Source organism: Geotrypetes seraphini, chromosome 5, assembly GCF_902459505.1.
Source record: "Geotrypetes seraphini chromosome 5, aGeoSer1.1, whole genome shotgun sequence".
Classification (NCBI taxonomy): domain Eukaryota; kingdom Metazoa; phylum Chordata; class Amphibia; order Gymnophiona; family Dermophiidae; genus Geotrypetes; species Geotrypetes seraphini.
This window is the reverse complement of record NC_047088.1, coordinates 113,215,293-113,242,470: the sequence shown is the minus strand read 5'-3', so window position 1 is coordinate 113,242,470 and position 27,178 is coordinate 113,215,293. Positions and strand designations below refer to the sequence as shown.

At 44.5% G+C, this 27,178-nt stretch overlaps 1 protein-coding gene across 1 annotated transcript in view; it reads right to left on the bottom strand.

Moving 5' to 3' along the window:
• The window catches only part of COL18A1 (collagen type XVIII alpha 1 chain), a 585,697-nt gene that overhangs the window by 386,026 nt on the left and 172,493 nt on the right, over positions 1 to 27,178 (bottom strand). Inside the window, exon 7 of the mRNA XM_033945055.1 lies at positions 14,814 to 14,840. Within this exon, the coding sequence (XP_033800946.1) occupies positions 14,814 to 14,840 (27 nt within the window). The remainder of the gene's footprint in view (positions 1 to 14,813; positions 14,841 to 27,178) is intronic.

The window sequence follows — 27,178 nt, the reverse complement described above, 5'->3', positions numbered from 1 at the left end:
TGAAGGTGGACTCCTCTGGACAGAGAGAGGATTCAACCACCAGGCTAGACTGCACCAAGCCTCTGTTGTCCATGAGAGCCACACATGCAGAGGATCTCTCTGTGGACTCCAACAGGAGATGAGAACATAAGAACATAAGCAATGCCTCTGCTGGGTCAGACCTAAGGTCCATCGTGCCCAGGAGTCCGCTCACGCGGCGGCCCAACAGGTCCAGGACCTGTGCAGTAATCCTCTATCTATACCCCTCTATCCCTTTTTCCAGCAGGAAATTTTCCAATCTTTTCTTAAACCCCATTACCGTTCTCTGCCCTATTACATCCTCTGGAAGCACATTCCAGGTGTCCACCACGCGTTGGGTAAAGAAGAACTTCCTGGCATTTGTTTTGAATCTGTCCCCTTTCAACTTTTCCGAGTGCCCTCTTGTTCTTTTATTTTTTGAAAGTTTGAAGAATCTGTCCCTCTCTACTCTCTCTATGCCCTTCATAATCTTATATGTCTCTATCATATCCCCTCTAAGTCTCCTCTTCTCCAGGGAAAACAGACCCAGTTTCCCTAATCTCTCAGCATATGAGAGGTTTTCTATCCCCTTTATCAGATGTGTCGCTCTCCTCTGAACCCTCACGAGTAACGCCATATCCTTCTTAAGGTACGGCAACAAATATTGGACGCAGTACTCCAGATGCGGACGCACCATCGCCCGATACAACGGCAGGATAACTTCTTTCGTTCTGGTTGTAATACCCTTCCTGATTATACCTAGCATTCTATTCGCTCTCTTAGCGGCCGCCGCGCACTGTGCCATCGGCTTCATTGTCATGTCCACCATTACCCCCAAGTCCCTTTCTTGGGTACTCTCATTTAATGACATCCCTCCCATCGTATAGTTGTACCTCGGGTTTCTGCTTCCCACATGTAATACTTTACATTTCTCAATGTTGAACTTCATCTGCCATCTCGTCGCCCATTCTTCTAGTTTGTTCAAGTCCCTTTGCAATTCTTCGCAGTCCTCTTTAGTCCGAGCTCCACTGAATAATTTGGTGTCGTCCGCAAATTTTATTATCTCACACTTCGTCCCTGTTTGTAGATCATTTATAAATATATTAAATAGCAGCGGCCCGAGCACCAAGCCCTGTGGAACATCACTTGTGACCCTCCTCCAATCTGAGTAGTGGCCCTTCACCCCTACCCTCTGTTTCCTACCCGCCAAACAGTTTCTGATCCAACTATGTACGTTTCCTTCCACCCCATGGTTCTTCAGTTCCGGAGTAGACGTTGATGAGGCACCTTGTTGAAGGCTTTTTGGAAATCTAGGTAAATGATGTCTATGGGGTCTCCTTTGTCCATCCGTTTGTTAATTCCTTCAAAAAAGTGCAATAAGTTAGTTAGGCACGATCTCCCCTTGCAGAAACCATGTTGGCTGGTTATCAGAAGTTCGTTTCTTTCAAAATGTTTATCGATGCTTTCTTTTATCAGTGCTTCCGCCATTTTCCCCAGAACCGAGGTCAGACTCACCGGTCTGTAGTTTCCCGGGTCACCTCTTGATCCCTTTTTAAATATGGGCGTAACATTGGCTATCTTCCAATCCTCCGGGATCACGCCTGTGTTCAGGGATAGGTTGCAAATTTGCCGCAGTAATTCCGCTATCTCCTCCTTTAATTCCTTCAGAACCCTTGGATGGATTTCATCCAGACCCGGGGATTTGTCAGTTTTTAGTTTTTCTATCTGCCTGCGCACATCTTCAAGGCTTACTTCCATGGATGTTAATTTTTGTGCTTGATCTCCATTGAAGAATTGCTCAGGTTCCAGTATGTTGGTTGTGTCTTCGTTTGTAAATACAGATGAAAAGAACGTGTTTAGTCTTTCTGCAACTTCTTTCTCCTCCTTCACCACTCCCTTCCTTTTTCCGTCGTCCAACGGTCCCACCTCCTCCCTAGCCGGCTGCTTCCCTTTAACATATCTAAAGAACAGTTTGAAATTTCATGCTTCCCTGGCTACCCTCTCTTCATACTCTCTTTTGGCTTTTCGAACCACACAGTGACATTCTTTTTGATACTTCCTGTGCTCTTTCCAGTTTCCCTCAGTTTTGTCCTTTTTCCAATTCCTAAATGAATTTTTCTTATTGCCTATCGCTTCCTTCACTATTTTTGTTATCCACGCCGGGTCTTTTGTTCGACTCTTTTTGCACCCCTTTCTGAATCTGGGGATATACAGATTTTGCGCCTCGCTCACCATGACCTTGAAAAAAGACCAGGCATGTTCTACCGTTTGCCATTTTTTGGAAGTGTTCTTAAGTTTCTTCCTTACCATTTCCCTCATTGCTTCGTAGTTTCCTTTCCTGAAGTTAAAAGTTGTCGCTACGGTTCTCTTTCCTTTCGGTATTCCTACCTCAACCTTGAACTTGATCATGCTGTGATCGCTGTTTCCCAACGGTCCCACTACTTCTACTTCCTTTGCAGGTCCCCTTAACCCATTAAGGATTAGATCCAGAGTGGCATTTCCTCTTGTCGGTTCTCTAACAAGCTGCTCCATGAAGCAATCTTGTATAGCCTCCAGGAATTCTGTCTCCCTAGTGCTATTTGAGCTTCCAAGACTCCAGTCAAGCCTGGGGTAGTTGAAGTCTCCCATAATACTAGTGTTACCGCTTTTGCATTCACGCTTCATCTCGGCTTCCATTTCTTCATCGATATCTCCGGTTTGCCCGGGTGGACGATAGTATAGGCCCATCTTTATTTCAGGCCCTTTCCTTCCAGGTATTTTAACCCATAGTGATTCCAGCCTGTTAGTCATCTCTGCTTTGTGATCCCTTGCCCATGGAACTACATCTTTAGTTGCGACCATCGACCCCAGAACATGTAGGTATTGCCAGGTTGTTGGGGCTTGAGTGTCCAGAAAGGCATGTATCAATTGACCAAGCTTTTCCTGGTGTGACTCAGGAACACTTAGTTCATCCCCATGGTGAAACTGACCCCCAGGTATTCCTGGCCTCGCATCAGAATGAGCTGACTCTTCCAAAAGTTGACCACCCAGTCTAGTATCTGAAACAACTAGACAACCTGGCGCACTGCTTGATGGCCTTTGGACTCCGACTGGGCTCTGATGAGCCAATCATCCAGATACGGATGGACTTGGATACTAAGTTTTCATAGGTGGGCTGCCACTACCACCATCACCTTGGTAAAGGTCTGAGGCATTGTCGCTAGCTCAAAGGGCAAAACAGCAAACTGGAAGTGCTGTTGCAAGACATGGAACCTCAAGTATCTTTCTGTGCTGTGGAAAAATGGGGATATGAAGATAGGCCTCTATCAAGTCCACAGAGGCCAGAAATTCCCCTGGCACAACCGAAGCAATCACTTACCTCGACATTTACATTCTGAATAGAGGAAATTTGAAGGCCCTTTGACCACTTTGAGATCCAGGATTGGTTTCTAGTAGAGAGCTGTACAGGAACGGGGCAAATGGGAAACCCGTGAGGTTCTCCAATTTTACTGGGAATCCACGGGGATGGAAGCACCTCAAGGGGCTCTAGTGTGTTACCTCAGCATTGTGCCAGTCACACTCGTCTCTACACAAAGCAACATGCAGTAACCATAGCACGCCACCCACAGCCAACCCAGAAGCCTTGCCTCCAACATCAGAGCTGACATCAGAGGGAAGGCTTCTGGTTCAGCCACATGCAGCATGCAGGAACCACCGCCTGCAGCACTGCATAGAAGCACATGCAGCTGGAAGACAGGAAGGAGGCAGCCCACCTGGATGGCTCCGATATAGTTCGTGAGAGGGGGACAAGAATTAGTTGAGCCAAAAAAGGAAGGAGGAAAGGAGCAAGTGAGTGCATCGGGGCAAGGAAAGGGGAGAGAGGGGACACAAAATTGGGACACAGAAGGGAGGGTGGGAATATTTTTGAACAAAGAAGAGAGAGAGAAAGGGGGCACAAACTTGGGGCATAGCATGGAGGGAGGGAAAGAGATGTTGAGGTGGGGGAGGGAACAGAAAGGGAGAATTGTTAGGCAAGGGTGTCTGAGTGAGGGAAAGAAAGATGGTGCACATGGGGAATGGAAGAAAAGGAGATCAAGAATTAATTGAGCCATAAAAGGGAGGGAGGGAGGGAGGGAAGGAGCAAGTTAGCGCATCAGGACAAGGAAATAGGGGAGAGGGGGCACAAACTTGGGACACAGAAGGGAGGGTGGGAGTTTGGACACAGAAGGGAGACAGAAAGGGGACACGAACTTGGGGCATAGGATGTAGGGAGGGAGGGAAAGAGATGCTGAGGTGGGGGAGGGAATAGAAAGGGAGAATTGTTGGGCATGGGTGTGTGAGTGAGGAAAAGAAAGATGGTGCACATGGGGAATGGAAAAAAGGAGAATTGTTGGGCATGGGGATGGAGAGGAGCGAGATTGAGATAAATGGTGAAGAGAAAGATGAGAAGGAGAAATGTTGGATATGGTGGCGGAGAGGCCACCTTCAGAGGAAGTCCTCAGCTGACAAAGCTTGAGGATCCTCATCAGCTGAAGTATTTATATTTTATATTTACATTAGAGGCTCTGGCAGAGACCTGTTTAGAAAGTATATATTGTTCCCAATTAATATTTCCAAATTAATAAAGTGTCTTTGCTTATTTGTAAGTGGATCTCTACCAGTGCCTTTAATTCAGTAGCATAATTAAATAACTACTTCTGAAGTTAATAGAGATGGGCAGGGATGGAAGAGATTACTTGCGGGGACGGATTTGACTTCTGTCCCCACGCAACTCTCTAGTCTCCAGTCTTAAAAGCTTCTCATTCGCACGATGAAGTATATCAAGTATCTGCTGAAGTCCATGTTGGACTCTGGGACAGGCTCTATGGCCACTATATCGAGCAATCTTTGGACAATAGCTCTGACTTTGACCTCTTTGTCTGGTTTCCCTGCTTGAATCCAGGAAAAATTCTGGAATAGGCTGTTAAAACTCGACTTTGCATCCATCTTGCAGAATGTCCAGCACCCAGTAATCTGTAGTAATATCCATCTACTCCTCCAGGAATGCTGAGAGCCTCCTTCCAATCTGCGGAGGGTTGGCCAAGGGCCTGGTGTCATAACTGTTTCTTTGGGGTGCAAGTAGAGCGGACTCCCAAATAAATTTGGTGTTCTGATAAGATCTTTGACCCAATGAACCTCCTGAGAACTGGTGATAGCGCCTTGAAGACGAAAACTAGAACACTCCAGTCCCCTAGAAGATCGAGGACTGCTGTCCAGCAAGGACTTAGGTTTACGGTCCTGCACACTAGCTATAAGATCCACCAGATTTTTACGAACAATAATTGCACCTTAAAGGGTTGTGTACTGAGGGTTGCCTTAAGACAATGAATCACCGGACCACTGTCTGATCCACAACATCCAACAGGTGGAGACAGAGTAAGCCAACAGCTTGCTCACTACTCTGAATAGGCCATACAGGGCATCAGTCACATAGTCCACTCCAGAAACCAAAAAGGAAAGATCATTAAGCACTAAAGTGTGAGCTAAAAGAAACACCTGCAGTGTCAGGGAGCAGATGCCAAAGGAAGTGAGTTGGCGCCAGTTTCTACACATCCAAGTCCCTGTGAACAACCTAGGATACTGCGTGGAAAGAAAATATCTTTGAGAAGCAGTCCTCAGACTGGGTCTGAGTCCTCAAAGACCTGTTTATTATTTCATAGACCACAAACTAAAGAACTAAAGGCAGAACTACAAGTCCCAACTAGGCAGGAGCAGGTTAAACCTAAATCCAGGGCTGGAGCAGCTTCAGCCAGCACTAGGCCTTGGACTGGTTTAAACCAGCACAGCAAACCCCAAAACATAGAAGCAATCAGGGTTAGGAATACACCTGCACACAAAACTAATTACCCAGCTGCTTGGAAAGAAAAGGAAGGATCCCTTCGCAACAAGAGGCAACCACAGAATTGGAGAGCTCTCAGCAAGTCTGAGGAGTTCAGACCTCTCCAGCAAAGCCTAGGGGAGCAACATGGAACACCACAGCATAAGGAACAGGTAGGAACCCAGTATTGAAAGGCTCTAGGGGATGCCATAACTATTTGTCCATATGAGGTAGAAATGGAAGAGAGCCTTAGTACCTATGGGGAAGATGACGATTTTCCAGTTACTCCAAGCTGTGAGGATATGGACATGAGCTGAAATCAGTTAAAATGAGTGGCTATCAAAGGAAAATGCTGTATGTTTGAATTGAATTGGAAGTTTCAAGGAAAACTGTTTGTTAAGAAAAGCCTTGCAAGAAATAAGGCCAGAAGTCAAGCCTTATTTTCTGTCAAGAAAGGAAAATATTATTTTTGTGTGGTTTTTGCTTTGAGAGAATTACTGCATGCCAAGCCTGTTTTCAGGACATACACTGTAATTGAAATGACACTGTAGAGAAGTAAAATCCAGTTGGGATTTTGGGAGGGATCTGTTTTAAAGCTGATCATTTGGGCAGATAGATTCCATGCCTTGCGGGTTGTGGTAAAAAAACAAACCCAAGGAAAATTAAGATAAGAAATCCAGCTCTATATCAGCTGTTTCTCTAGGAAGATGTTTTCATATTCCCTTATATGCTGGGTCCCTCCCCTTCGAGTCCTGATTGGATACTCCTGCTATAAGAGGGAGCAGTTTTCATCTCTTTCGACAAGCCCATGCAATAGACTTAACAGCATTCTCAGCGATCTGATTGGATTTCTGGTATAAGGGGGAGTGGCTCCCTTTTGGAAGATGAATTTGTCTAAGGATCCAATTAGATTCTCAGTCTGCCCTTCCTCAACCAGCCTATTGGTTAATCCCCTTGAGTGGGAGGAGTTTTGTACCTCGATTTGAGGCTTTGACTGAGCTTCTGTGAGCACCAGCACCATTTTTCCTAAAACTGGGTGTGGATTAGCCCAAGCTTGCTGCAGCGTGTGTGAGCGCTGTAGCTGGAGTGTTGTTATCCCTTGACGCAGTCCTGACTGTCGAAACAGGAACTCCCTGTCGGGGTATTGGTGTATGGAAGAAACAAGCAGCAAAGTTGTGACTGAATGAAAATACAGATAAGTTTTTCCTGTTTAGTTTCAACAGTGCTTGGTGTTAGTACACTGTAGCATTTGCTTTTTGATATTGAGGCTGACTGATCCTGTGGATGAAACACTATATGGACACTGTGACAGAATTGTAGTAAACATTGCTGTGGAGTTGTTTTGGAGCCCATGAAGCATTAACTGAGACTTTTTTTTCTCCACATATTTATATGCTGTGTTTAGCTTAATGCAAAATAGTGTGATTCTCTCTCTCCTTATATTGTACTACATAGTGGTCAGTGGAGTGATCATTACTGTGTCAAGCATAATTTTTGCTCTTTCTTTGGTAATTGAAATCACCCATTATTATAGTGTTGCCCATTTCTCCAGCATTCCTAATCTCTGAAAACTTCATCTGTCTGCTCATTTTGTCCCGGGGGACTGAAGTATAACCCAACCTTTATATTCCTTCCCTTCACACATAGAATTTCTATCCATAAGGATTCCACACTGCTATCTATGTCATGCAGAATGTTTATTTTATTTGATTCAATTCCCTCTTTAACATATAGCGCAATTCCCCCCCCCCCCAATATGATCTACTCTATCCTTGCAATATAATTTTTACCCAGATGCTTATTATATCTATCTCATCATTCAGTGCTATATACTTTAACTCTCCTATTTTATTTTTTAGGCTTCTAGCATTTGCATACAGACACTTCAAATTGTGTTTTTTCCTTGCAACTTCAGGCTGCTGAGAAGATGGAAAATTTGAGTCTTTTACTCTGCCTTCCTCTTAAACCCTCCTGGCTTTCTTTCACCATTATTGGAACATCTCAACTGGGACTCCCTAAATATCCTGTTTCAATAGTATCCTCCAAGGATACCTTACACCGAACCATCTGCTCCCGGGCGACTGTCGGCTTTCCCCCACATCTCAGTTTAGAAGCTGCTCTATCTCCTTTTTAAACGTTAGCGCTAGCAGCCTGGTTCCATCCCGGTTAAGGTGGAGTCCATCCTTTCGGAACAAACTCCCCTTTTCCCAGAAGGTTGTCCAGTTCCTAACAAATCTAAATCCCTCATCTCTGCACCATCGTCTCAACCACACATTAAGACTTTGGAGCTCTACCTGCCTCTTGGGTCCTGCGCGTGGAACCGGGAGCATTTCTGAAAATGCTGCTTTACAAAATATCCTAAATGAGAGTGGAATGTAGATAAGCTAGTGAAGTTGCCATTGCTCTTACTTTATGTGCTGTGACATGACCTTCTAGTGGCAGCCCAGTCCAAGCACAGCAAAATGAGATGCAGCCTGATAACTATGTAGAGATTGCTCTCTTAATAACAGGAGATCTTAGCTTGTTGGGATCAAAACACAGGAACAGGTGAGAGATAGCTCTGTGAGGTTTGGTTCGAGCCACATAGTAAGCTAAGGTGTGTTTACAGTCTATTTGTGGAGCGCCGCTTTACCCAGGTGGGAATGTGGTCTTGGGAAGAAGACAGGGAACACTACAGAATGAATGAGATGAAAATCTGAGACTACTTTTGGTAGGAATTTGGGATGAATGCAAAGAACAACTCTGTCATGATAAAAAGTTGTGTAAGATGGATCAGATATTAGTGTTTGTAATTCACTAACTTAGTGTGCAGAAGTGATACAAACTAAGAAGACTTAGTTTGAGGTATTTAAGGAATATAGTTGCAAGTGGCTCAAATGGAAGTTTCATCAAAGTGGTGAGAACAACATTTAGGTCCCAAGCAACTGGAGGAGGTTTGATTGAAGATTTTGAATTCATGAGCTCTTTATTAACTTAGAAACCAAAGGGTGTTTAGCCAGAGGTTTGTTGCTCAAAGGTATATGAAAAACACTGATAAGCACCGAGATGCACACAGACCAGTGTCAGAAAGATGTAAAAGGTAAGCCAACACTGATGACAGAGGGCATGTGTCTAGAGATAATGCTTATGGGTGACACCGGGGGGGGGGGGGGGTAAAACGTGTCCACTTGAAGTGGTAGCATTGGTATATGGAGGGTTTCCTGGAGGCAGCTATGATGGCTGACACTGGGTCAGAGAGATGGACATCACCTAAATGTTGGTAGAGAGGTACCAGGCTTTGAGATATAGAGAATGGAGATTGGGATGGAGAAGGGACCCTTGGTATGGAGTTGGAAAAATTTGTAATGAAATTGGTTCCCTGACATTGAGCTGAAGGAGAAAAGGGAACTGGGGTTGTCTCAGCCACCATGGAATTATTCTGTCTAATAAAAGGATTGGAGGGAATGCATATAGGAACTTGTCTGTCCAATCCAGAAGAAATATGTCTGACTCTAGGCGATTAGTAGAGTACAATCAGGAGCAGAAGTGTGGAATCTTGTGATTGCTGGGAGATGCAAAAAGATCTATTTGTGGAGTCCCCTTAGTCAAGAAGGCTTGATGCAATATAGGCGGAACTGAGTGACCACTAATGAGGCTGAAGATCTGCTTAGTCTGTCTGCCAGAGCATTCTATTTGCCTGCTAGAAACATTGCTTTGAGAAAGATGTTACATGAGATCCACCGTGTTGCTTCTGGCAGAGAGAAAAAGAACCTGTGTCTCCTTGATTGTCCATCCTGACTAGTATTACTTGGTTTCAGGAGGCGATCTTGAAAGGTGTGAAGAGTGTTGCAAATCACTTGGAGCTTTAGAAGATTGTATGAAGGGATCTTTCTTGAGGACCTCCGAGAACCCTGAGTGTGGAGGCTATTCATGTGAGCTCCCTATGCATACATGAATGCATCTGTTAGTATCTTCTGATGCAAAGGAACATGAAATAGTAGGACTCTGGACAGGTTGGTAGGTTGCGCCCACCACTGAAGAGACTGACAAAGCGGGGAGGTAACCTCAAGATGCTGGGAGAGCAGGTCCATAGCCTGTGACCACTGAGCGGCTAGCGTCCACTGAGCAGTTCTGAGATATAGCCATGTGAATGGGGTTACATAGACTGTCGATGTCATATGTCCTAACAATTGCATCAGCTGTGCTGTGATGGTTTGGACAGCAGAGAAATGTTTGTAAAGGTGAAGTACAGTGTCTAGCCTCTGCTGAAGGAGGTGAGCATGAGTCTGAATTGTATGCAGATGAATCCCTATGAATTTCAGATTCTGGGATGGTTGTAGATAGGACTTCTGGTAATTGACTGCAAACCCCAGAAGTTCCAAGAGATGGAAGAGTTGGTGGATGATTGGACTGCTTGAGGTGACACCACCTTTATCAACCAGTAGTCCAGACAGGGGAACACATGAAAGCCATAAGAGCGGAGTGTTGCAGCCACCACAACTAAATACTTTGTGAACGCTCTGGGTGATGACACAAGGCCTAAGGACAGCACTTTGTACTGGAGGTGATGCCAGCCTATTCAAAAATGCAGATACTGCTTTTGGGCTGGAAGAATAGAGATATGTGTGTAAGCTTCCTTGAAATCAAGAGCGCAAAGCTAGTTGTTCTTTTCTGGGAGGGAGTACAAGGTTCCTAGGAAGAGCATGCAGAATTTTTCTTTGACTAAATATTTGTTGAGAGCATAGAGGTCAAGAATCAGTCATAGACCTCCCATCTTCTTCGGTATGAGGAAGTACTCAGAGTAGAACCTTGGCTCCCTTCTGCAAAGGAGGAACTGGTTCGATGACATTGTGTTGCAGAAGAGGCAAGAGTTCCTGAAGAATGAGGGAAATCTCTTGAGGAATTGAAAAGAAGACTCTCTTGATAGTTTGTGTGGAGGGATTTTTTGCAGATGAAAAGCATGTCATTTCCTTCACTAAGCATAAAACCCAGGTGTCAGTGGTGATGAGAGTCCAACATTGGAGGCAGTGGGTGAGTCGACCTCCAGTGGGGTGGGATGTAGGTTGAGAAGGTAGAACAGTGGCCAGGCTCTCTAGAAGTGGGTCAAAAGGACTGAGTTGACTTCTGCTGAGATGGAGGCCCTGAGGTCTTTGGGAACTCTGGGTTTCTAAAGCACTTTTGTGCTAGAGTTCTGAAGGGCATTGGTTGCAGAGTGTAGCGCCATTTAAAAGATGTAGTTGACTGCCTAGGGTTGTAGTAACATCTAGGACTTGAGGTTTTGCCAGTTTAGAGGTTAATAGTGTAATCATGCTTTGTTCATGCCTGGTGATCTTTTGTGTGGTTTCTTCAATCTTATCACCAAATAGTTCGTCTCCTAAACAAGGAATATTTGCCAGGCGGTCTTAGACATTAGGTTTTAAGTCAGGGGAGAGTGTGGTGAAGTGGTTAAAGCTACAGCCTCAGCACCCTGAAGTTGTGGGTTCAAACCCATGCTGCTTCATGTAACCCTGGGCAAGTCACTTAAGACTAGATGCACTAAAGGTTTTGGCTGGTTTATCGATGATTGGATTTGCTGATCCCGATGCACAAAATGGCTCACCGCGTGGTTTTCTGCACAATCACTCATTCTCCAATCCAGCCATGCAAATAAGGTCATTAATATTGAAATGCCAAACTAGCAGATCAACTGATGCTTTAACATGGTTTAGCGATGCACAAAAAAGTTATCATTTTTAGCAACTGCTCAAGACTACTTACCTGTCCTACTGATAAAAATTAATATATTTATAACATACCATATCTTTTTTTAAATGGGCACAGATGCTGTGTGTTATACATGCACAATATCAACCCCATTAAATTAAAAAAAAAAAAATAAGTGCGCGAGCCAAGATCACCCCCTCTTCTACAACAACCGTGGGTCCCTGTACGTCCCAACAGAGAAACAAGAGGGATGCCCCTCCATGCCAGGACTGCTCCTCCCCTTCATTAAAAAATTTTTAAAAAATCAGAAGGAGGATTCCCACTCCCTTCTGCTACTGGATGCTCCCCTGAACCTCCCCCAACACCCTGTATCTTTGTCAAAAGTTGAAGGCAGGAGGGATGCTCCTGCTCCGAGGCCCGCTAGTCCAAACTGGTGGGCCTTCCTACTCCCCAGTGCATCATGTGATGCACAGGGAGGGCCTAAGGCTCTGATTAGCTTCTCCCAAGGGGCCTTAGATGTCTGAACCAATCACATGATTCACTGGGGAGGGGAAGGCCCACCATTTTTTTTGGGGGGTGGGGGGTTTGCCTGACACAGGGGGGGTTTCTCCATTTTCGCTGTTGCAGGGGGAGGAATTCACCTGGCTGAAGTGAGTAAGCATCCCTCCTGTCTTTTGTAGGGCCAGTTGTCATTGTCAGGGGGGTTTGGGAACAAGCATTTGTTGTTGGTGGGGGGGGGGGGTTAAATTTATTCATTTATTTTTAATAGGGACAGATATTGTGCATGGGTAACATGCACAACATCTCTGTTCATTAAAAAAGGAAAAAAAAGGTTTTCTGCCCCGAACAGCTAAGTGGCAGGAGGCTGCTTTGGGTCTTCCCCTGCCTCTCAGCTGTTCAGGTTTCCCCTGCCGGCTCTGCACATATAAAAATTGTAACTAAGGATATGGCTGATGACATGGAGTTTTAGAACAGCCTATGGCCAAATCTGTCCAAAGTATGACCTTCTCTACCTGGAGGAGTGCTAACGTATGTTCTGGAGCTAGATGATTTCTTTAAAGCAGATTCCACCAAGAGAGAATGATGCTGCAGTAGGGTTTCTTTGAATCCAAGACAGGATTGTAGCCTATAAAGGGAATCTAACTTTCTTGGAGCTACTGGAATAAGTAAAGGAGTCTTCCAGTTTTTAAACATGATTTCTCGCATAAGATTATGGAACGGGAGCTTTAAGCAGTTTGTAGGGATTTGTTCAAAATTCAAAGCACCGAAAAGCTCAGCTCTTAGTTCAGATTCAGACTCCATTGTGACAAGAGCCTGACCCATTTGTCTAATGAATTTGGCCAAGGAAAGGCTTTCCGATGGTGATCTACATCTGAGCAGAGAACGAGACTGATCTGAGGAGATTCCATATGATTCTAGAGCAGACAAGTCTGGGTCAGAGAAATTTTGAGTAGAGAGGTCCAAGACAAATTCTTCAGTGCCCGGAGATTTTGCAAATTTGCTTTTAGAAGGATGATGAAGCTATGAAGCACGTCAACTATGGTGCTGATGAGAGCGTCAACAAGATCGTCTGTCTCTCCTCCAATGATGATCAGGTGTCAATGAGAATGAGCTGCTTCGACATCGAGAAGCGGGAGATCTGGATATATGATGCTGAGGAGATCGGGACTTAGTGCCATGTGGCCTCATAGAGTATTGCTTGGGCTGGGCCAGTACCAAAGGAGATGGAACAGCAGTCAGTGTTGATTCCTTTGGAAGCATTACAGCTAACTCCTTCTGATGCAGCTCCTGAAGTTGATCCGGTACCGAGGATGTCATCAGTACATCCATTGTTGCAGGGTATTGAAGCGCTGGTGACCTTGAGGAAGCACACCTCTGAGGAGAGGCAACCTGCAAAGATTGGGAGTGAGACTGCTTACGTCATCATTTGAATGCATCGACTTACTCGATGCTGGAGATGCCAGAGACTTATGGTGAAAATATGAGGCATGGGAATGCTTCTTAATCTGTTTAGCAGATGGTGCAATGGCGGCACCAAGGAGTCTGTCAAGCGAGGCACTGATGGCAGTGTCAATGCTGACACTGTCAGAGAATAAGTTTTATTCACATCAGACGCAGTAGACATCGTTGATGGTTCCAGAATCCCAAATAACTTTTCCTGTTGCAGATGTTGAGCCTTCGATGAGCATTTTTGTAGTTTTGAGCAGCAAGAACAAGAGTCAACCCGGTACTCAGGACCAAGATATTGATGACACCAATTTTGCAGATCAGTGATTTATGGCCCTGTTGCGCCGAAAACACCTACTGAAGCTGCTAGAAGGCTTTGACATTGATAGAAAAACTGCTAATGCAAGATCGAAGGAAGCAATTTTTCCTCCAAGGATTGATTACATGTGACTGAAAATGGTTTGATGCCCCCAGCTGGAGAACAGACTGATGGAAGGCCAAAGGCCCGAAAACATGGGAAAAGAAAAAAAAATTTAAAAAAACTTTGAAAATTCTCTAACAAAGAAAAAATAATTTACTATAGAAAAATGAAGGAAAATATAGATGGGAAGGATGGAGAAAAATTAGCACTTTTGGATTTACTCCGTGGAAAACTAGGAACTGATGGTCCCACGAGCCGATGTTGGGCGGGAAGGCACCAGTACATGCATGGTGCAGGCGGTCTCGAGACTTCTAAGAAGCTTAAAGTGACAGTACACTTTTGCACTGTCCATACTGGGCTCTGTGGATGAGAATATGTTGCCTGCTTGTCTTGGGAAAATACTTCTTATAGATTCTATATAGCAATCAATCTGTACTATGCTAAAGAAAACATCTCAAACACTATTCAGCTACCCACTTATTTTCCTTAACAGAGAGCACCTATTTCCATAATGATTTTTTAGTCACCAGCCAGTAACCCTTGCAATGAATGCCTCTAACCAAATATTGATCAACAGCCACAATCGCGTATAATGAGCGTGTTCCCCCTACACTAGAGTTTCAAAGCAGCAACCTACAATACACCTCTGTCCATAATTATTCAGCCTCCAGTCAGCAACACCTGGGGAGCCTTTCTTCAAACACTTACAGCCAATAAACTTCTATAAAAGGAAGCTGACTGCTTCTGCTCCTGATTTTAACACAACCACAGGGTATCAGATGATGTGATAGCACTGGGGATATTGGTTGAAACACAAACTTTAAATAAATCAGCCTGCATTAGTTGGCATGCACTAGAGGGAAGGGAAGACATGCCAAATATCAGGTACATTATTGTCAACACTAGCCCTTATCACTTAGCATGGCATACCTTGATTCCAGGTTCACCTTTCTCCCCCTGCAAAATAAAAAAAATATATATTATTTTATATACACACATAAAAATTAAACTATGCAGTCACATCATAGCAACTATCAAGTATTTTTTCCCCAAATATAATACAATTGATGTACAATTGTCAACTAGGAAAATCCATTTGTAAAACAGGTTGTTTCCTTTGATAAGGAGCATAACTTTTATACAAAGTCTGTGAAGAAAAAATGAAAATAGCAAAAGGGATATCTGTTTTTAAACTGTTCAAAATGCTTTAAAATAAACTGGGTGGGAAGAGTAGTACATAAACGTATAGACCTAAATATTAATAACTATGTTATAATTCCTATAGTCAGAAAGAGGAAAATAGGAAGCAGAGAGGAAGATAGATCATAACTAGCACATTTTCTCCACATGGAGAAATATTTAAATATTTTTTTAAATCTCATGTCATCTGAGTAATAGTAACATAAATCTCTCCATCACACATTATGGCATACAAATCCGATAAAAATATTAACTCATAATGCACGTAGCAAACCCATCATAAAACATTAACCCTACCTTTTTAGTCTTTGGGCTCCTTTTACAAAGGTGCGCTAGCGTTTTTAGTGCACGCACAGGATTAGCGTGCGCTACCTGAAAAACTACCGCCTGCTCAAGAGGAGGTGGTAGCAGCTAGCGCACCCGCTAAAACCGCTAGCGTGCCTTTGTAAAAGGAGCCCTTAGTTTGCTTATAAAGGTTTATAATACATTAGAAAATGCATGAGATAAGAGTAACATTATACAGAAATACTGGAACAAGTAAATTTAGCATGGATTATTATACAGATATAATTATTTTGGTGACTCCATATGCTTAAAGACAAGAACACTGTTTTTAGTCCATTTCTCTATTTGTGCATTGGACATCAATTGAACCCCTGAGGAAGGCGTGTTCGCTGAAACACGGACCGTGTAGGGTCCGGTTGGCCTTTTTCATATGTATTTTTATGTTGTTATGGTTTTATTGTGAAAGGACGTATAATAAATCATTTTCAGAACATCAGCATCCACAGGTTTTTGTTTTGTTTTTTTGTTATAAGTTTAGAGAACCAGATTCCACAATTTATCATAAGCCACCAATGACACAAGAAGTTTTAACTTATGTTTTCTCCTTCCTACTTTTCTATCACAATTGTATGTCGTAAATGTGTCGTAATGTGATTTTGTTATTTTTTGTTTTGATTTAAATCTTAGATTGTAAGATGCCCAGATTATTTCTCCCCTTGGTGTGGGATAGTAAAACACGAATAAACTTGGTAGTGATAAATCTTTCCATTGTGTAAAAATCATTTTGATTGTGAGAGGTATTAAGTTATCAAAGAAATAATAATCTTCTGAGGCTAGCAATTCATTAGCAGAGACAGACTAAAGGCAAGATTCTCAAAACTTTAACGCCGTCGCTAAACTGTTTTGGTGGTTTAGCCTGCATGCATTTTAGCAATGGATTATCAAAATGGATTATCTCTGTCTTTAGCGAGGTTTATAGCAGTCTCCAACAATGGCATGAAAATGTGCTCTTTAACATTGAAATGAGCCCTCCTGTGGATTCTTAAAAATTGCAGAGTGTCACAGAGCTGCCCCTGTTCCTAGCGAGGAAGCCTTGCTAGAGAAGAATAATAGGGTTAAAACCCTTGAAAGTATTCCTAAACCAGTTAAGGAGAGTCCCAAAGCAGCCCCTAGGAATACTTATAAGCCAAGCCATTCAACACTGAAACCTCCTAAAGCCCTGCCTAAAGCAGGCAAATCTGGTTTAGCTTTACCTAAGCCAGGTATAAAGAAACAAGGGGAAAGACTACATCTCCCAGCAGGCAAAGAGCCAGGGAAAGAGAAGAACAGGGCTGGAATACAAGCCACTTCCAATCAGTCCCAAATTGGTTTTGGCCAGATGGAGCTCTGTGAGAGCAGGCTACATCAACACACCTGCAGTGAGGATTAATCAGCTTCCTGCAGTGAGAGAAAAGGGAGTAGTTTTCTCAAAGCAGGGGAGCCAGCTCCAGAAGCAGTCGGAGCACCAGCCTCAGAGTACACACCGGCTCCCAACCCAGCAAGCAAGAGCCAGTCAGCCAGTTGGCAAGTCACAGATTGCCAGCCCAGGGAATCCAAAAGCCACAGTCTATTTCCTGGCTACCAGACCAGGCAGAGGTAGGTGATATAGAAGTCACAGAGAGTGGTGAGACTGGGTTTGGACAGGACATTGAGTTGGATGATGAAGACTTTGCATATGATGTAGAGATAGAGGAAATAGAGCAGCCCATTATTGAAAGTATGGAAACAAGCTAATCTTTTTCCTGTTAGGGAAGCTGGGAGGAAAATGTGGCATGTGTACTACCTTAAGAGAAGGCTGGAAATTTTTTGTTTGAAGAAAGCTTTACATTAGGAATAAGTTTTCTCTTTGCTCTTTTGAGATATTAGGCTGGGAGCTGATAATTGTTTGTGTTCTAAATGCTGCCAAGATACCAGGTGATACAAATCTGAAGTAAGCCAATTTGAAAGTTTTGTTTTGATTTTTGTTCAATAAAGTATTCCAGAAAAATTGTACCTCTGACTTTGAACTGGTTGTTTTTTCATTATTCCAATACCAAGCTACCATTAGAACCTCACATAACCGCTCGGCTGAGGTTTATGTGCTCCGGGTAAGGCCATTTGCTGAGTCCAGCTTGGTCGCGCCCGGTCATATACAAGAATCATTTTCAAAGAGTGGTGTTGGATTTTTGTAACAAAAAGCAGCAATTGGTCCGGGGGTGCCGTTACAGTGCCAGCACTTGTGTTTTGACTGTGGCTAATGAAAATAAAATGTGTACAGGTATCAATATGTTTTTAGTGGAGGGTAGTAAAATCACGCTTCTTTTCAGTTTTTGAGAGAGACTGGCACGTTTCATGCGTGCTTGTTAAAAGCCAACGTTTCTTGAGCGCGTGTATGACACCCTGGTCTTGTGCGTTTCTGGCTGTGGGTCTTGATTAAATTTTGCATTAAAAACAAATTACAAGATTTACCTGAATTATAGTAGTTTTTTGGAGAGAAAGGCATGTTTTATGCGCGATTGATATAAATCGACGTTGCTTCTCCCCTCCTCTCCTTTCCCATTCATCCAATAGTTCTTGTATATCTATGATTGACACACCGCTTATAGCTTATATGGCACCACTGATGCTTTACGGCAGGGAAGATTCATAAAGCATGCCGGGATTTGTCCTGCGATTCCAGAATTCAAAATTATTTCTGAGCTGCTCATATTTTGTGTTAAAATATGGATGGTGCTGATTGCATTGCGTTGCTTTCCAGGGACATTCACACCTCTTTCCTTATATATTCTGCGCATGTACTGGTCACTAGCACCAGCGACTCAACACACATATAAATTTAGCGAATCTTTCCTGCTGTCCGCCAACATCATTTCCATTTGCGATTTTTGGAAAATGTTTTGCTTTTTAAAATTCGCTATCAAAACAGCTGCTTTTTAACATGGTTTTCGGAGAATCTTGCCCTAAGTATCTTATAAGAGAAAATTTTATATGGAAGATGTTAAATATATCCCATACTATTTTCCAATATATTTGAACAAATTTACATTCAAACAATAGGTGCTTCACGTTCTCTAACTGTGTAAGTTGCATGGCCAACAATTTAAAAAAAAAAATTCAGGGCTAATATACACTTCTTCCTCCGTATTCGCTGTGATAGGAGATTAACAGACCCGCAAATAACTTTTTCATATGTTATTCGCTGTTTTCTATTAAAAACCATCGTGAATATGGTGAAACCGCGAATAACATGGTGGGAGATCTGGCCTATTCCTGAAGGAAAGGCAAAACACAGTGAAGAAAGTACTGGGAATCAGCGATTTTCTCTGTAAACGCTTGGAATCAGTGATTTCTCTATGCAAGCTGATGTAATTTGGGGGGGAGGAACCAGCAAGCTAAAAACCGTGAATAATCGAAACCTCGATTACTGAAACCGTGAATATGGAGGGAGACATGTAATGTGATCTTAGACAGGATGCTATGGATAGTTAGGGAAGACGGTTAACCTGCTGACTATGGCACTGGGAAGTAGGGTTATAGATTGAAGGCTATATCATAAAGGTGGGTTTTCAGTCTCCTTTTAAACAAGGAGAAGGAAAAGGCATAGCAGACAAACTCAGGTAATTTATTCCAGGCATAAGGAACAACTACATGAAAGGAACAAAGTCTGGAATTGTCAGTGGAGGAGAAGGGTACAGCTAAGAGCAGCTGATTTGAGGAACGGAGTTCTCTGGGAGGTGTATAAGGAGAGAGAAGAGAGGAGAGATATTGAGGGGCAGCAGAATGAACATACTTGTAGGTTAGTAATAGGAGTTTGAACTATATGCGAAGGTGGATAGGGAGTCAGTGAAATGATTTAAGGAGAGGGATAACATGAGTGTAGCGAGGTTGGTAGAAGATAAGTCATGCAGCAGAGTTTTGTACATATTGTAGGGGAGAGAGGTGGCACAGCGAGAGACCAGTTAGAAGTAGACTGTAGTAATCTAAGCATGAGGTGTAGAGTGTGTGGACAAGGGTCTGGGTAGTGTGCTCAGAGAGGAAGGGGTGAATTTTGGTGATGTTGTAGAGATAGAAATGACAGGCCTTAGCAGTTTGTTGGATGTGCGTAATAATGAAAGGTCAGAATCAAACATGACTCCAAGGTTGCAGACAGAGGAGACTGGAACGATGATAGTATTATTTACAGAGACAGAGAATAGAGGGAAGAGACAGGAGCAGAGAGTTAAGGAGAAAAGAGGAGCAGTTCAGTTTTGAATATGTTTCGTTTCATATGACGGCAGGACATCCAGGTAGCAATGTCAGCCAAACGGGCTGAGACGTTTTCTTAGGCTTTAGATGAAATTTTGGGTGTAGAGAGATAGATCTGGGAGTCATCAGCATATAGGTGATATTGAAAGCCAAATAGGTATGCTTAAAAGTTATGTGATGCAAGTCTATAAAAAGGTGAATGCATTTTATAGAATCATGCTGAATGCCGTTTTATTTGGTGCCGATTTTTGACGCTAAATATAGAATCAGGTCCTTAATGCTATTTATACTCATACTTGTAACCATTTGTATAAGTAAGAATCATCTATTGAAAATTTAATTTGATATTCCACAAAGGTTAATCAGGAGGACTTATCTTTACACATTAGTGCATTCACATCAAAATGCCTAAGATCACAACTGGTGATCACCAATTTGCCAAAACCACCAATTAATTGGTTTCTTGTTTATCAGAATCTTTGGATTATTCCATCTAATATAATAAAGCCCTAAGCGCGCATGCGCACTCCCACCTGCGTGCTCCCGTTTTCCGTGAGCTGTAGGGACCCGCAGGTAGGAGTGCGCATGCGCAGGACGGCGCGGAGTCTGTCGGCCGCGGCAGCTCTTGCCGTCTGAAGGAAGGAAAGGGGACGCGGAGAGGAGGCAATTTGTCTCATAGAGCTGCAAGCCTTCGGTCCAAGAGAGATCATTACGGCGCCGAGGAGGAACTCATAAAAAAGGCAGTGGCGCCTGCGCAACAGCTGAACGTTACCGTCATGCAACACCATGGCTGAAATCCACATAGGCATCTCAGCGGTGCTCCCATCAAGGGTTAGCGTTGCTTTCTTTCAATCCCAGAATGTTACGATGAGGAGGAGGGGGGCTCCTCCCGAGTTGCCATTTTCATCTATACCTTTAATAAAGGGGGGAGGGAATGCTGCTGCACAGAGAAGTGGGGTGGGGGTAGGTAAATGTTGCTTCACAAGGAAGTGGAGTTGGAGGACATGATGCTGCTGCTGCACAGGGAGGGGGGAAGACAAAGGGGGCCAGGGAGCAAACGTGCTTTGCTGTGGGGGGAGGGGTATGCTGGGGGGCCAGGGAGCAATCTTGCATTGCTTTGGGGAGGATAAAGAAGGGGGGCCATAGAGAAAGACAAAGAAAGGCAGGCAGGCAAGGGGCCACAGAGAGATGGAAAGAGCGGACAGGGAGAGAGACAGAAAGAAAGAAAGACAGACAGACAAACAGGGGGCCAGAGGGAGAGAGACAGACAGAAAGAAAGACAGACAGTGGGAGGGAGAGAGATAGAAATAAAGAAAGAGACAGGGGCAGGGAGAAGCACAGACAGAAAGAAAGACAGACATACATATATTCTAGCACCCGTTAATGTAACGGGCTTAAACACTAGTAAAGGAATATATTAAGATGTTGACTGGGGCATTATAGAAGTTAATTTAGAGAGGCAATCATTTTAAATGTATAGTTAAGAATAGGATTATTTTTTATATTAGTTGGAAGGATTGTACCTAGTAACCTGAATGAAGGCAAGGGGTATATTAAAGCTGATTCTAGTGTGTTTCCCAATAAGAGTGTAAGAATTAATTTTAAAATAATACATAATTTATTTAAAAAGTGCTGATATTTTTATTTTAGTATAAAGTATGCACACTGCAATTAAGTGTGGAATAACTGACAAATGTCCTCCACGACTGCTTGGACACACTTGCTCTTTTGACAAAATTTTCTATTACATTTTACATTAATGCTGCTCTATTCCCACAATGACTTGTTGAATCTCCTCCTTCAGCTGAGGAATTGTTGATTTGTTGGCATAGACACGAGACTTCACAAAACTCCAAATAAAAAAGTTGTACGTTATCAGACTGCTCGACCCCAGTGGCAAATTCTGATTGCCATTGCACGAGATGACAGCCATCTAGGCCTCAATTGTTTCATATGCAGTGTGACAGGTTATACTGTCCTGTTGTAACCACATCTTTGATATCTATACTGTCCAATTGAGGCCACAAAAACTCCATTATCATGTTTAAGTAATCTTCAATCAAGTTTCCAGAAACTAGAATGTACTGCTACGGTGCTTTAATTAATCTTAGGTCCAAAACATGACAGCTCCACAATCTGAACTTTCAGAGATCCACTACTAGGCCTTTTTCCAGACCTCCCTGCAGGATGGCAAGCATCACAGATATACAAAGAGCATTCAATAATTTATCTACTTCAGTAGGAATGAAAAGTGTTTTCAAAAAATATTTGTTTTTTTCAATATAATCATAGCTCAAAATACTTCATCCATTTTTTTTCTGCAATGACTTTAATCCCTTTGAAAATAATTCTTCCGTTTGACCTAAAAATCAGTTTCCTTAACATATTCATCACTTGAAAACCATTGTCCACAAAGAGATTACTTCACAACTCGGAATAGGAAATAATCCGAGGGTGCTAGGTCAGGACTTTAGGGTGCATGGTTTAGTTGCTGAAACCCACATTCTCGGATGGCAGCCTGTGAATGTTGCGACATGTGCACCGGTGCATTGTCGTGAAGAAGCAGCACGTCTGTTATGAGTTATCCTCATCTTTTCTCCTTGATTGACTTCCACAAAACAATCATTGAATTGGCATAACTGTCCCCGGTTATGGTTGTCTTGTGTGGCATGAACTCCAGAAGTAAAAGTCCTTCATCATCCCAGAAGACAGTTGCCATGGTTTTGCCTGCAGATTTTTCTGTCTTGAACTTTTTTGGGGTAAGGGATGATTGTGCTTCCACTACATGGATTCTTATTTTGGACTCAGGATCTCTGTGATAGACCCAAGTCTCATCTCCAGTCACCAAACGATAAAAAAAATTCACTTGGTCTTCTTGGAGCATCTCCAAGTTCTCCTGACAGCACTTGTGGCCTTCTGACATGGCATCAAAATTATTGGAACTCATCTTGCACTGACCTTAGACATGCCCAACATTTCATGAATTATTTTCCAAACTGTACCTGCTGAGATGCCCGTTTCTTCAGTTATTTGGGAAACCTTAATTCATCTGTCTAATAAAATTAAATCCTCAAATTTCTTGCACATTTCTGTGGAAGTTGCTTCTACAGGCCATCTAGTGTGAGGGTCATCCTCAATTGACTCTCTATCCCACTTAAACTGCTTGCTCCAAAATTTTACTTTGTAGGATGATGGGGCAGACACACCATAAACTGCAGTCAAGTGTTCATGGATCTCCCTTTGGTTTTTCCCCTTCTTTTGTGAGAAATTTTATCATTAAAGGGTGCTCCAAATCAAGCAGTTTCTTGATTTGCACAAGAACTCACCTGACATCCTATTTCTTGGAATGTTAGACTCACACTGAGCTGCAACTGTGCATGGCACATGTCACAATATGTACAGATTTTTTTCAACACATTTGCTATTTTGTTTTATACTCAGGTAGATAAATTATTGAATGCTCCTCATAGGAGCAAACTTGGGTTCTTATTCCTCTGAGTGAACCATGCTTGGAAATTCCTCCAGGCTTTCAACACTGTTGCTAGAGACAATTTCTTTCTACATCTCAGAAGAGTGGACACCACTTTGTTTGAATAGGGTTTGCGTGCTAATCTGTGTGTTCAAGAGTCATGCCGTAAGACCAAAGTATTCCAGATTCTTCAAGGCAATTGGCCCTGCGTGAGCAGTCTCAGATGACATGGAAGTCTGAGACCTTGGGTCCTCTGCAGACATTCAATGGTTGCCACAGCCAGTCTGGTGCGGCATAATCCTGCTCATAAGTCTACCTATCAAGGGCCACGGAGGGAAAGCATAAAGAAGACCTACCTTTGGCCATGGTTGCACCAGGGCATCCAGGCCTTCACTTCCTGGCTTGTATCGTTGACTGAAGACCCAAGCTGTCTTCTTGTTGGCCACCGATGCCATCAGATTGAAAGTTGGGCACTCCTACCAACTCACAATGTAGGTGAAGGCTTCCTGAAACAGTGACCACTCCCTGGGATCTAGGGTCTTCCAGCTGAGGAAATCCACTTGCAGGCTGTCCCATCCTGCCATGTGCCGCTGAAAGCACCAAGAGATATGCCTCTGCCCACTGAAACAATATCTGAGCTTCCAAGCAAAGAAGAGCACCCTTGGTGCCTCCATGACAATTAACATGGGCTACAGCCTTTGCGTTGTCCGAGAAAACTCATACCGCTTTGCTCTGCAGAGTGTTCCCAAATGCCTAAAGCGCCAGGCGGATGATTCAGAGGTCCAAGTGGTTAATTGACCATTTCCTCTGAGAAAGGGACCAGCGTCCCTGAACTGTAATTCCTTCAAAATGTACCCCCCCCCCAGCCATATAGGCTGGTGTCCGTCAGGATCAACCATGCAGAGATGCAAAAGGGAACTCCTCTAGCTTGAGGGTAAAACCACCAAATGTGACGTTCTTCCACTGCCCAAGGTAGCTGTTTCTGCAGCACATCCCTATGCAGGCACCTTTGGGAGAGGAGCGCTTTCTGGAGTGGACGCAAGTGCGCCCTTGTCCAGGGGCCCACATCCATGATTGCTACCAGTGATTCCAGCACCTGCAAGTAATACCAGGCTGTTGGAGCCGCCTCACTCTGAAACGCCCGTTATCTATTGCAGCTTTTCACTGTGGGTTTCTGGGAGGAACACCTTCTTATCCCTTGTGTCAAACCAGACTCCCAGATACTCCAAGATCTGTGTTGGCTCCAGGTGGCTTTTCTGAAAGTTGCACAGAAAACACAGGAGATACTACCTTCATAGGACATGAAAGCAGAAAGAAAACAATGAAGGTGAATGATGTTCAAGCTCATTTATTGAATAGAAAGACTCGACACGATCATGTTACGGCCCTAGACGGGCCTGCCTCAGGAGTCTAAATCTATGACGAGATGATATTTGTGTGGGTATTCAGTCTTCAATGCTTATTTCTGTATTTCAATATGCATATACTGAAAAATTAAGGAAAAACAAGCGGCAACCAGTAATACCCCTCTATTACTGTCTGCGATGTGCGCCACTCATAGTGTGGAATCGAAAGTTGACCATCCAGCCCAGCCTCTGCAGCAGCTAATCACTCTTTACACAGCAGTTCTGCCTTTGGATACAGACTAAGCTCTTATTATCCAATTGTCCAGATATGGATGCACCTGTATACCCACTCTGCACAGGTGAGCTAAACTACAACCATCACCTTGGTGAAGGTCCGTGGTCCTGTGGCCAGCCCGAAGGGTAAGGCGGCAAACTGGAAGTGTTGCTACAGCACGTGGAATTGCAAAAACTTCCTGTGCTCTGGAAAAATGGGAATGTGCAGATAGACCTCCATCAAATCCAGCAAAAAGAGAAATTTCCCAGGTGCCACCGAGGCAATTATCAATCTCACCAACTCCATCTGGATATGTGATATCTTGAGGACCACACTGACTGCCTTGAGGTCTACAATCAACCTCCAGTCTTCTGAGCCTGTCTTGGGCAATATGAAGTATAGCGAGTATCTGCTGGAGTTCTATAGCTTCCAGATCCAGCAGCCCTTGCACTATTGATCGGACTTTGACTGCTTTTCCCAGCTTCCCAGCTGGAGAGTCCAGAAAAAAGTCCAGGAGGGGATAAAAGAACTCGAGCTTATACCCCTCCTGTATAATGTCCAGCACCCAGCAGTGGTCTCTGCCCACACTCCCAAATAGACTAATAACCTCCTTCCAATGTATGGAGGCTCGGCTGACAGCGTGGCATCATAACTGCTTCTTGGGAGACGTCTTTTCAGAGTTGAGCAAAATGTCTGCTTATTCCATCTCCGCCCACATGATGGATCAGACAGTGGGCTGGGGGATTCCTCCTCCAAGGCGACCTTGAATAAATTACTGTTTAAATGAGATTTATTCTTTGGGAAAGGTGTGGATAATCTTATGGCCAAAGAGCAGGATTCTGCCACGGAGCAGGATTCTGAAGATTGGGGTCACCTGGCCCCTCTGAATATCTGTCTCAAGCTTTGAAAGGATCTCTGGCCAAAAGGCCCTCCTTAGAACTGGCGATATCATCTGGAGGTCCAAAAAATTACTGCACCCTGACCCCCTAGAGGTTCAAGGTCTGCTATCCGGTAAAAGACTTCAGCTTGCGATCCTGGTCACAAGATCATCCAGACCTTTCCCAAAGAGCATCCTGTGAGCAGAAATGGAATAAGCAGACATTTTACTCACAATTCTGAAAAGACCATCAGCTACATAATCGATTCTAGACATTAGAAACTGGTGATCTGAGTAAAGGCAGGGGTGTGTGACCAAGATGGTGGCACTTACCCGATGAGCGTGGTTTGTCTCTCTCTTTCTGCACTATGGTGATTTCTTGCTGCATTTTTGCCTGCATTATGCCACACACAAAGAGAAAGGGAATTGTTCTGGGGACTCTCTCACCAGTCTGAACAGATTCCATGATTCAACAAAATATTGAGCGATACACCACCGGGAATACAGTGATTGGTGAGACTGAGGGAGTGCACCCTGCGAATGATCAGCTGGAAGGAGAAGCTGAATACAGTGGTGCCTCGCATAACGGACGCCTCGCACAGCGAACGCTGCGCACAACGAACTTTATGTCTTGATCCGTACAACGAACTTCGTTTCACACAACGAAGTCGCCCGAGCTGCATCCTTCCGCGCAGGCACTGCGCTTAACTGCCCTCTCTCCGCCTGGTTCCCTCTTGCCCCCCCCCGACTCCCCGACACGATCGGGGCAAAAAGGAGCCCAAGCCCTCTTGCCCCGCCGATTCCCCAACTCCCCACACAATATCGGGCCAGGAGGGAGCCCAAGTCCTCCTGGCCACGGCGACCCCCTAACCCCACCCTGCACTACATTACGGGCAGGAGGGATCCCAGGCCCTCCTGCCCTCGACGCAAACCCCCCCCCCCCCCAACGACCGCCCCCCCCAAGAACCCCCGACCGCCCCCCCAGCCGACCCGTGACCCCCCTGGCCGACCCCCACGACACCCCCAACCCCCTTCCCCGTACCTTTCTGTAGTTGGCCGGACAGACGGGAGCCAAACCCGCCTGTCCGGCAGGCAGCCAACGACGGAATGAGGCCGGATTGGCCCATCCGTCCCAAAGCTCCGCCTACTGGTGGGGCCTAAGGCGCCTGGGCCAATCAGAATAGGCCCGGGAGCCTTAGGTCCCTCCTGGGGGCGGGGCCTGAGGCACATGGGCCCAACCCGACCATGTGCCTCAGGCCCTGCCCCCAGGAGGGACCTAAGGCTCCCGGGCCTATTCTGATTGGCCCAGGCGCCTTAGGCCCCACCAGTAGGCGGAGCTTTGGGACGGATGGGCCAATCCGGCCTCATTCCGTCGATGGCTGCCTGCCGGACAGGCGGGTTTGGCTCCCGTCTGTCCGGCCAACTACAGAAAGGTACGGGGAAGGGGGTTGGGGGTGTCGTGGGGGTCGGCCAGGGGGGTCGCGGGTCGGCTGGGGGGGCGGTCGGAGGTTCTTGGGGGGGGGCGGTCGTTGGGGGGAGGGGGGGTTTGCGTCGAGGGCAGGAGGGCCTGGGATCCCTCCT